This window comes from Alligator sinensis, unplaced genomic scaffold (genome assembly GCF_000455745.1).
Source record: "Alligator sinensis unplaced genomic scaffold, ASM45574v1 scaffold1676_1, whole genome shotgun sequence".
NCBI lineage: Eukaryota > Metazoa > Chordata > Crocodylia > Alligatoridae > Alligator > Alligator sinensis.
In genome coordinates this window covers 203,412-214,129 of record NW_005843223.1, presented here as the reverse complement: position 1 = coordinate 214,129, position 10,718 = coordinate 203,412, and the positions used below count along the sequence as shown (strand labels likewise).

At 62.7% G+C, this 10,718-nt stretch overlaps 1 protein-coding gene across 3 annotated transcripts in view; it reads right to left on the bottom strand.

Moving 5' to 3' along the window:
• Positions 1-7,670, bottom strand: part of PCED1A (PC-esterase domain containing 1A) — a 17,042-nt gene extending 9,372 nt beyond the window's left edge. The window contains exons 1-3 of one of the 3 annotated variants that reach the window (XM_025194492.1): positions 7,631-7,670; positions 971-1,073; positions 687-766 (exon numbers count right to left, since the gene is read on the bottom strand). In XM_025194492.1, coding sequence (XP_025050277.1) covers positions 687-766; positions 971-1,049 — 159 coding nt within the window. In that variant the 5' untranslated portion in view covers positions 1,050-1,073; positions 7,631-7,670. Of the gene's footprint in view, positions 1-686; positions 767-970; positions 1,074-7,432; positions 7,530-7,630 lie in introns of those variants that run through there. The other 2 variants (XM_025194491.1, XM_025194490.1) reach the window with 2 other exon arrangements.
• Between the last annotated feature and the right edge of the window lie 3,048 nt (positions 7,671-10,718).

Below are 10,718 nucleotides of genomic sequence, written 5' to 3'. Positions count from 1 at the left end.
GAAGTGCGGCACCCAGAATTGCACACAGTACTCCAACTGCGGTTTGACCAGTGCCCGATAGAGGGGAAGTATCACCTCCTTGGACCTATTGGTCATGCATCTGCTGATGCGCGATAAAGTGCCATTGGCTTTTTTGATGGCTTCGTCACACTGCCGACTCATGTTCATCTTGGAGTCCACTAGGACTCCAAGATCCCTTTCCACTTCTGTGCCACCCAGCAGGTCATTCCCTAGGCTGTAGGTGTGCTGGACATTTTTCCTCCCTAGGTGCAGCACTTTGCATTTCTCCTTGTTGAACTGCATTCTGTTGTTTTCTGCCCACTTGTCCAACCTGTCCAGGTCTGCTTGCAGCTGTTCCCTGCCCTCCGGAGTGTCCGCTTCGCCCCACGGTTTTGTGTCATCCTCTGAGGAAGCCAGAGCACCAAGCCAAGCCGGACCCCCATGGGGCACACAACCCTGCCCTGCCTTCTCCCCAAGCCAAAGACCCATTCTCTCCCCGCAGTCCCTTCTGCCACCGCCTTCTGCCCCCTCGGACTTCTCCGTGGGCCTCACAAGGCAGCGCCAGGAGCTGCACTCAGCTAGGCAGAGCTCTCCCCCACATGCCACACACCCACGCGCCCAAGGCATCTCTGGAGAGCCCGGCACGCGGCGCCCCAGTCCGAGGAGAGCCCGGCTGGCACCAGTACCTTGTCTCGGAGCTGAGAGCTGCTGAGCAGCTCGTCCTTCTGCAGAAGCAGCACCAGGTCCTTGTACACCGACCGCTGGACTGCAAGCAAGCAGAGGTGGATGCAGCTGAGGTGGCCTGCTCCCCACAGGGCTGGTACCCAGGGCCTGGTCTCCAGGCACAGCAGGGGGTTGTTCCACCCCATCTCTGGGGCAGGGGAGTGCCTGGGACAGCCCCCACCCACATCCCCCCAGTGGGGTCCGGCCCCCCACCCCTCTCCGCCCCCCAGGAGGGGCTCAGACTCACTGGAATCACCCAGAATCACCACGAACTTGTTGTGCAGCAGCTGCTGGGCCTCCTTGGTCAGGAAGGTGACCATGGCCATGGCCAGTGGCCCCCACGCCAGCCTCTACACAAGCACGACAGGAGAAAAGCCCGTGAGAGGCAGGTCCCAGGGGGGTGGGCAGCCTAGGGGGACGGGGGGACACAAAGCTAGCCAGGAGCCCCCCCACCCCAAGGGAGGGTGCAGGACAGGCTGCGGAGCCGGGCAGTGAGATGCAGCCCAACCGCTGCGGCCTGATTACTGCTCCCACCCTGGCCCGGGATGGGCCCAAGGGAGACCCCGAAAGACAGCCACAAAGAGTTAAATGAGTTAGGGTGAGGGATCGGGGCTATGCTTAAACGGGTTAAGGGTCAGGGGTCAGGTTACAGGTCAGGGGTTGAGGTTAGGGGTGGGGTAGGGTTAAACAGGTTACGGGTGAGGGGTTATCGTTATGGGTCAAGGTGCTGAAGTTAGGAGTTAGGGGTAGGGTTAAACAGGTTAGGGTTAAATGAGTTAGGGGTCAGGGGCTGAGGTTAGGGGTAGGCTTAAACAGGTTAGGGGTAGGGTTAAATGGATCAGGGGTCAGGGTTAGGGTTAGGGTTAGGGGGTAGCCCCAACGTCTGACCCCACTGCCGGACACCCCCTCCCCTCCAGCCCCGCTCCCCCACTGCCACAGGCCCAGACTTGGCCCCACTGCACCCTCTGCCCCCCACCCAGGGGAGCTGGGCCCGGTCCCACCACCCCGACCTGCTCCTCGGTACCGGAGGCGGCCGCGATGCTCCGGGCAGTGCCGCCGGGTTGGGGAACACGCGCTCCGGCCCCTCGAACCCGCAGCCCGGCTCCCCCCCTGCAGGGTCCCAGCTCCCTCCGGAGCCAGCTCTGCTCCAAGGCTGCTGCTCACGCCTGCAGCTCCTTATCAGGGAGGGAGGGAGGGAGCAGAGACACAGGAAACCCCAGCAGGCATCCGTCGGCCTCCCCCGCCACCCACTCCGGCCTGCCCCCCACCTGCCCTGGTGCAGCACGGCGCACGGCGCGGCACTAGTGAGCGCACGAGGGGCCCGGAGCCCCTGCCCTGCTCCCTGCACCCACAACACCAGGCTTGGACCGGACCCTGCAGGGCTGGGGGAGGGGCAGGTGGGGCTGCTTATGGTGGAACAAAAGCAGGACAAGGGCCTGGAGGTGTATATGGGGCAGTCACAGCAGTGCCGCCCCCTCAGCTCTGGACCCTGGGCCAGCCTGCGCCAGGTGCTGTACAAATCCAGCCACACGTTACAAACGTGACACCACTGCCGGATGAACCGCGCAATAAAACCCCGGCCGGACACCCACGCAAATCATTTCCATGCCATCGAAACGTCCAGGCGGGTCCAAAAGGGGTCACCCAGCTACCGAGCGCGCCTGCTCCAGAGCTGGCTTGCCGTGTTGGAGCGGGTGGCCTGGCTCCAAGGGGATGTCTGTGCTGCACTCCAACGGGCAGCGCTGCATGCCAAGACCACGGGGCACGTCCGGGACCCCCTGCAGCTGGCCGAGTCTGGGCTGGGCTGCCTCGTACCCGGCACCCCCAGAGCCCCATCTACACTGGGGGGGTTGGCTCCCAGAGGGGACAGCATGAGCTAAGGGATGGAGTGCTGTCCTGGGAACCCTGTCTCTGCTGAGGGAGCCTGGGTAAAGTCTCTCCCCGCTTCATGCCTCAGTTTCCTCCTCTCTGCAAGCAGAAGGAATCAGCCTGCCTCCAGGAGGGCTGGCACAGGGCTGGCGGAGGGGTGGGCTTTGTCACGCAGCAGAAGCTGCAAGCCCAGATCTGACCCTGCCCCACCCCGTAAGGGACCCTCCAGGCCTCCAGTCACAGGCACTGGGGTGCCCTGGGTCCGCAGACTGGGGAGCAGGGCCACGAGCCACACTGACTCCACGTGCGCCCCGCTCCAGCACCAAGGGCCGGGCCTGAGCCTGGGCCAACAAGCAGGATGCAAGGCAGGAAGACCAGACACGGGGGAGATCAGCAATTCCTGACCCTTTCATTAGCATGTGCCCAATCAGAACGCAGATTGACGCATCTCATTAACCATTGATGGAGGGGGGGAACCAGCAGCAGCCGCCTGCCCCGCGTGCGAGCGACGCTCTGGCTCCAGACACACAGGAGCGAGCTCCGTCTGCCAGGACCCCAGGACCCTCGCTTGGGGATACAGGGTCCCCTTCCCCCCGCTGGCTCAGTAACCAGCCCCCCCATCCCCTTCACCAGCCCTCCTGGAGATGCAGCTTTCAAGAGGGGGAAACTAAGGCCGTGACCGAGCGAGTGAGCGAGGAGGAGACTTGCCCCAGCTCCCGGCAGCGCCAGGCACAGAACCCAGGTGTCCCGAGCCCCCTCCAGTGCCCCGACCTTCGCTCACGATGTCTCCTGAAGGGCTGCTGGTTAGCCCCCTAGGCCAACCCTAGTGTAGACGAGGCGCAGGGGGAGCCGGGTTCGGAGGCAGCCCAGCTGCGGACAGTCCCCAAGAGCGTGAGCACAAGTAACACAGTAATAAAGATGGCATCCACAGGATCCTGCCAGACACACATGCCAGGGCCACGTCGAGATAGACCCAAGTACCGGGGTCGTGTGGCCCGATCCCACCAGGAGCAGCTCAGCCGGGCTAAGCCCCTTGACACCACTGCAGTCAGGTCCATGCTTGGCCTGAGAGCCAGCAGCACAAGCGGGGTCAGGGCCGCGTGGTGCATGGACGGGACCCAGGATAAGACAGGGGAACGTCACCACGACTTCCAGGCGAGACACAAGCCACTGGACCCATGGACACAGGGCTTCCCTGACCCATGGGCAGCGCCACTTGTGTGGCTGTGGACCTCCCTAGTGGAGTGGGGGTTACAGCAGGTTGAGCAAACCCCTCCCAGGGGGTCACTGATCCTGCCCCGGGCAGTGGGGCCGAGCTCCTGAGGTCTCTTCTCAGCCAGAGCCAAAGGCTGGTCTCCACCACTCCTTGGCCCTAGCTCTCCCACCCTCCCCATGCCCTGCGTAAGGAAGAGCCCCTGGGGCAAGCAAAGCAAAGGGCACATCCCCGCAGCAGGGTCCAAGGGAGCATATAGACTGCAGCAGACCCCAGACTGCTTAACAGCAACAGGGTGCAGCATGTGCTGGCATTCCCATGAGCAGGGCTTGGCTGGGAGAACAGGCAACGGGCATGACGGCTTCACAAGGTGCGAGACGTGGCAGAAAACTGCAGACGGATCGGGAAAAACTAGGTTAAAAGTCTTGCTACAAGTCACTTAGGGACATTCAGTGGCCACAGAATCACAGACAAGGGCTGGAAGGGAGCCCAGGAGGTCACATCTAGTCCAACCCCAGCTACATCATCCCAGCCAAGGCTTTGTCCACCCGGGTCTTCAACACCTCCAAGGATGGAGACGCCACCACCTCTCTGGGGAGCTTGTTCCAGTGCTTTACTACCATCCTCATGAGAGAGTTTCTCGTAATATCCAACCTCAACTTCCCTTGCTGCAGCTTGAGCCCATTGCTCCTTGTCCTGTCATCTGCCCCCACTGAGAACAGCCCAGCTCCATCCTCTTTGCAGCCCCCCTGCAGGGAGGTGAAGGCGGCTATTCAATCCCCCTCGGTCTTCTCTTCTGCAGACTGTCAGCCCAGTTCCCTCAGTCTCTCCTCACCAGTCCTGTCCCCCAGCCCCACAACCATTTTTGTTGCCCTCCGCTGGACTCTCCCCAATGTGTCCACATCCCTTCTGCAGCGGGGGGCCACAGCTGGACACAGGAGTCCAGATGTGGCCTCCCCAATGCCGAACAGAGGGGAAGAATCACTTCCCTTTACCTGCTGGCAGTGCTCCTACCAATGCAGCCCAGGATGCCGGTCGCCTTCTTGGCACCAAGGTCACACTGCTGGCTTCTGTTCAGCTTCTTGTCCCCTGTCCCCCCAGGCCCTTTTGTGCAGAGCTGCTGACCATGCATGGGTCCCCAGGTCAGACAAGGCCGACGCAGACAAGATCTACCCTAGGGGTGGATTAAGAACAGGCCTGTGAGTGCAAAGGAGAGCAGCGCCCGTGGGAGCTTCAGGCTAGTTCAGCCAACGCACAGAGGTCAACATCATGGGTTCATAGATTCATAGATGTTAGGGTCGGAAGGGACCTCAATAGATCATTGAGTCCGACCCCCTGCATAGGCAGGAAAGAGGGCTGGGTCTAGATGACCCCAGCTAGATGCCTATCTAACCTCCTCTTGAAGACCCCCAGGGTAGGGGAGAGCACCACCTCCCTTGGGAGCCCGTTCCAGACCTTGGCCACTCGAACTGTGAAGAAAGAGTTCATGACAAGAGATTCATGTCGAATCTCTGCTCTTCAGCCCTGAACTACAGGTCTTGCTGCATAGTCCATGTGCAGGAGAACTGAGATAGGAGCTCCTTTAAAACGTAACTGGAAACTCAGGTGAGAAGTCCTTTCCCCTAAGGGGCTAGGCCACCTGTTAGAGGTGTTGGAAGACTTTAGGACTCAAAAGTTTTAAGATTCATTTGCTTTCAAAGGAATCCCAGAGCCGTGGGGCTGGCAGGGACCTGCAGAGTGACCACTGAATCCAAGCCCTGCCTGAGGCAGGATCAGCCCCATCCGAACCAGCCCAGACAAACTCCACGTCCAACAGAACAGTCACCCCTGACAGCCCTCGGGAAAGCAGGGGGGCCGCGGCTGCCAACGTCCTGCTGCTGCCAGGGGGGTCACGGGCGCTGCAGAGGAAGGGGAAACCCCCCAGTCCACACCAGTCTGAGAAGGGGGGAAATCCCTCCTTGCCCCAGTGCAGTGTCAGGCTGAACCTGAGCGCGGGGGCAAGACCCTCCAGCCAGGACCCTGCGGGGTCGGTGCAGAAGGAGAGGTGGCCCAGCCCAGCCCCATCCCCAGCCCCAGCCCGGGCTGCAGCACCCAGCGCCACTGGGGGAGGATTAAAAAAACAAATCGGATCTGCAGAAAGCTGTTGTGCACCCAGATAAACGAGCCCTTCAGAGACCTTTCATCAGGCGGCTGGTCTGCCTGCCCAGCACGGGTTGGTCACGGACACCCTTGCTGTACGTCACCACTGGAGCTGCTGTGACACCGTGCCTGCACTTGCGTTCAGAGGCACTGAACCCTGGTCCTCATCCTGCTCCTGAGCCCCCAAGGGCTGCCGGCCCACAGCATCCTGCTACTGCCCAGCAGCAGGGACCGGGACTCCCGTGCCCCCCGGCCCTGCCTTGGGCATCGACAGCAATGGGGCAGTGTGGCCACGTGGACCAGCTCCCGGAGCGTCGTCTGCCCAGAGAGACCCGGGTGCACGGTCCCAGGCAGGAGAAGCTGCAGTCCCCCGAAACCTCTGCTGAGCTTCCCACAGTCCAGGGGCTGAACAGACAGACCGACGGGGCAGGGAGTGACCAGAGCACCCCTGACTGCCCCCTCGCTCAGAAGTGATCCCCCCACAGCCCCTACCCCCAGGGGCTGCTGCTACCCTGGCTATCCCGGCTCAGGGCAGCAACTCCCTGCCCCGTCTGAAGGGGCTTGACCGGACCCTTGAGACCCCCAGGCTGCTATAAGCATTTAAAGACCAGCCCAGGAGCCAATAGGAAAGCAGGCTTGCATCTCAAGGACCCTGCAAGGACCAAACACAGCGGCCCCCAGTGCATGAATTAAAGGGGCACCAAGGCGCAGATGCTCTTCCCCTGGCAGGTGCTGCTCGGTGGGGGCAATAGGACAGGAAGTGGCTCCATGGAGGCAGCAGGCAGGACCTAGCCGCTGAGAGCAGAGCGGGCATCCGGCGTCCCCCCGCCCGTGGAGTTTCACCCAGCTGCACTTACCGCAAGAACAGGAAGGAGCTTTGAAACCATGGCGGGGATGCAAGGGCAGCGCTGGTGCCCCGCCGGTCCCCGCTGACGTGTCGCCCCGACATCTGCCTCCCTCCGGAGCCGAGCCCAGCCCCCAAACAAGCCCAAGCCCTCGGGGAAGCAGCAGGGACTGGCCAAGCTGGGGGCAGAAGGGGGCACAGGGCCGCTGGGATGGGACCCCCGCTCTGCCCAGCACTTAGCAGCTCTCACCCAGCCCAGACCCCGGATGCTCGTCACAAAACCCAGGGCAAGTTTGGGGGCACATCCCAGCGAAACTAGCCCCCAAGCAGGTCTGCAAGCCAGGCCCGAGCCCGGGAGCTGGAGGCGAAGCCAGGTCAGCTCTTGCAGGAGGGGAGGGAGCCGGGGAGCACCCAGGTCAGAGCGCGGCTTGCCGGGCCCAGCTCCGGGACTGCAGGGGGGCAGAAGGGAAGCAGCTGCGCTCGCCGCCAGCCGTGACTGGCACCGCCGGGGAAGGGGAGCAGCTGCGAAATGGGCGCAGCTGGGCGCTGACCTGGCACCCGCCCCTGACACAGCAGCAGAGCCCTGCCGGCCCGCCCCAGGCACAGGTGAGCCAGACGCCCCAGCCAAGACGGGCACCCCTCACCTGTGCCCAGGGAACCACGCGCCGCCTGGCTGCCTGACCCGGGGGCAGCATCGAGGGCTGGAGGCCCCCGCTAGGTCCTCTCACCTCTTCCCCTCTGTGCTGGGGCTGTCTGTCGGCTTGCCTCTGCTTCCTTCCTTCCTTCCTCCACCCCCTCACAGCCGCCCTCCCAGGTTCCTCCCCAGCCCCTGAAAGGGTTACCCAGGCGGGCGGTTGATGGAGGGCAGGCAGCCAGGAGTCAGGGCCGGGCCGCGGAGGCTGATGCGCTGGGAAGGCTCTGGTGCCCCTGACACCACGGGGGAGGAGGAGGAAGGTGATGAAGTCGGCTGGAGCGAATCCACAGCTCAAGGACAGCCGGGCCGGGGGAGTGACCCCCGACACACACTGCACAAGGGAGCCGGGCAGCAAATCCTTCCCCCACCCGCAAGGCGGTGCAGGGCACAGAGCACCCCGGGGCACCCACAGGCCTGGCCGGGGGGGGGCACGGGACCCAGGTGTGATGCCCACGTGACCTGCACCACTACATGGGCAGGGGGCAGGACTGGTGCCGTTCCTGGCAGGGCAGAGGGGACTCTGTGCTATTCCTGGGCATTGCACGCCAGGGAGACCGAGTCAGGCCCCGAGCCCCTGTTCCCGCTCCGCGTAAAGGCAGAGCAGGGGCAGGGGGAGACGCCGGGCCCCGAGTGCAACACACCATCCCTGAGCCAGGCACGCCAGGCCCAGCACCAGCACAGGCAGCAACTCCCACACACCTCCCTCCCAGAGAGAGGGGGGTTGGGCTGGGCAGCCCTCAGGCACAGCCCTTCCCTTCTGTGCCTCAGTTTCCCCCGCCCCCCTGCAAAGGGCCAAGAGGCTGCAAGCCCCCCTGCAGCCATGGCAGGAGGCTCGATGGGGGACCGGGGGCACTGCTGGACCTGGGGCATCAGTCCAGGCTGGAGGACGTTGCACCAGGTCCGCTTTGGTTTTTGGGAGGAACCTCTGGCTGGCACCCCCCAGTGCACAGCCCTCGCCCGCCCAGGGCGTGGAGCTCCTGGGGTCTCTGAGCCTGGGACACCCCAAGCAAGGTGGAACATTGGGTCCCTACATGCACGCGCGTGTGCACACTTCTCTTCTCCGTGCAACTTGGAAGGGGAAACTCCAGCCTACAAAGCAGGCTCCAGCCCCGCTGTCCTCCGTGGAGGACGCGGTGACCCCCCAAGGCGGCTGGGGCAGGGGGGAAGTCCTAGCCCGTGGAAGAGACTTTGCCTCGCTGGGCCCCGGCCCGCTGCTCCAGGAACCATTCGCCTCTCGCTCGGCTGGGCCAAAGGCACCGGCAGTTGGGCAACGGCCCTGCCTCTCACAGCGCCTGCAGGCACCGAGCGAGGGCCCAGGAGCCCCTCTCACCCCAGCCAGACACTCACCGGCAGCAATGGGAAGAGGCTGTGACAGCAGGTGTGACGACGAAGGACCGAGGAGATGAACGACTGAGCAGAGCGGCACAGGGCAGGCGCTTCCCCCAACGGTCACGCCGACTCCACGCGCCGTCGTCTAAAGAAACAGCAAACTGAGCGAGACTGGACAGGAACAAAACTTAAATTCTCCAGGTCCTAAAGCCTCAGCGGGCCTGTAGCAGGCGCCAGCCCAGGGGCAGGGGGGCGTCTCGCCGCGGTTTCAAACTCAGCTCTAAAGAAGCGCCGGTCGGGGCCACCTGCTCAGGAGCAGAGGTGCTGAGTGCACCCCAACTGCTTGACTCTGTTACCTGGCTGTTGTCTATAGCTGCAGCTAAAAAGCACGGAGACCTTCCCAGTAGGTCTCGGTTTTATCCCCAGATGAAGCGTGCCTGGTTTTGCATCAGACCCCTCCACGGCCTGAAACCACCCCGGGAACTGGAAGTGGCCTCTTGCCCTTGGCTGACTTCTCATGACCTTCCTCGCACCGTCAAAGCCCTGCCTCACCTCTGCGCTGCCCCTTCCCCTCGTCCTCCTTCTCCTGCGAGTCTCAGGTCAAGGGAAGGCAGCGGAGTTTTGCACCTTACAGACTAACCAAAGCAGATGTATATACATAGTACGTGTCTAGCACACATATATGCACATACACGCATATGTACACACATATACATACATGCATATATATGCACATATATATGCAGGCATACACACATGCCCCTGCATACAGCTGCATATATACAGTCCACCCACCTACCCACCCACCCACCCACCCCCCGCACAAGCTTTTGCGAGCTGAAATGATATATATCAAGTTCAGCAAAGGAAATGCAAGTTGCAGGAAGGGAAGTTGAGGTTGGATATCAGGAAAAACTCTCCCGGAGGAGGGTGGCGAAGCGCTGGAACAGGGTCCCGGAGAGGTGGTGCAGTCTCCATCCTTGGACATTTTAAGAGCCGGGTAGACAAAGCCTTGGCTGGGAGGACGTAGCTGGGGCTGGGGCTGCTTGGAGCAGGGGGGCGGACTAGAGCAGCGTTTCTCTACCCGTGGGTCATGACCCAAAAGTGGGTCACAAGAATATATGAAAGGGTTGCAAACAAACTTAAAAAATGGATTCTCCTTTAAAGGAGAAAAACGTGGAAAATCATGGTTTCCCCCTCAGGAGGGCAGAGCCCAGCCTGCAAAGGGCTGCTTGGGGTCCCCCAAGCCCCACACACTGGGGGGCTCAGGCCTGAGGGTGGGGGGCAGTGGGTCGGGAGCGTGTGGCATTGGGTTGGGACTGACCATCGGGGTTTTATTAGAGCAACTAAACAGTTGGAAAAATTGCCCTTTGCAAACTCTCAGGCACAAACACTTACACTGCTGCAGTCGATCTACACACAGGTGCACATGCACACTCGTGCTCTGGTTAGTCTAGAAGGTGCAAACCTCCCCTGCTTTCCTCTCTTCCCCCCGCAACCTCCCGCCCAGCCAGCGCTGGACCCTCGTCACCCTTAGTCCTGTGCCATCTCCCACCCCCAGCGAGCTGAGAGAGCTGGGCAAGGGGGCACCGGGGCACGCCAGGCCTGGGGGTCGTGGGTGGCGAGCACGCGCTCCAGGGGCAGGGCTGGAGATGGCCCCCACCCCCCCCATGCTCGTCTGCCAGGGCCCTGGGCGTGCAAATGCACCGGCAGCAAAGCCCCGCAAGGTGCCCCGGGGCAGAGAGCAGCCCCCAGCCAGGGGGGCAGACACTCCTGCAGCTGCCCCCACCTCTGCAATGCCCCAGCCCCCATGCCACACTGCTGCATGGCAGTGCCAGCCCCCCATGCACCCCAGACCGCCCGCCCTGCAGGCCCTGGGGGGGGCAGGGACCTACCGGGTGGGGCTC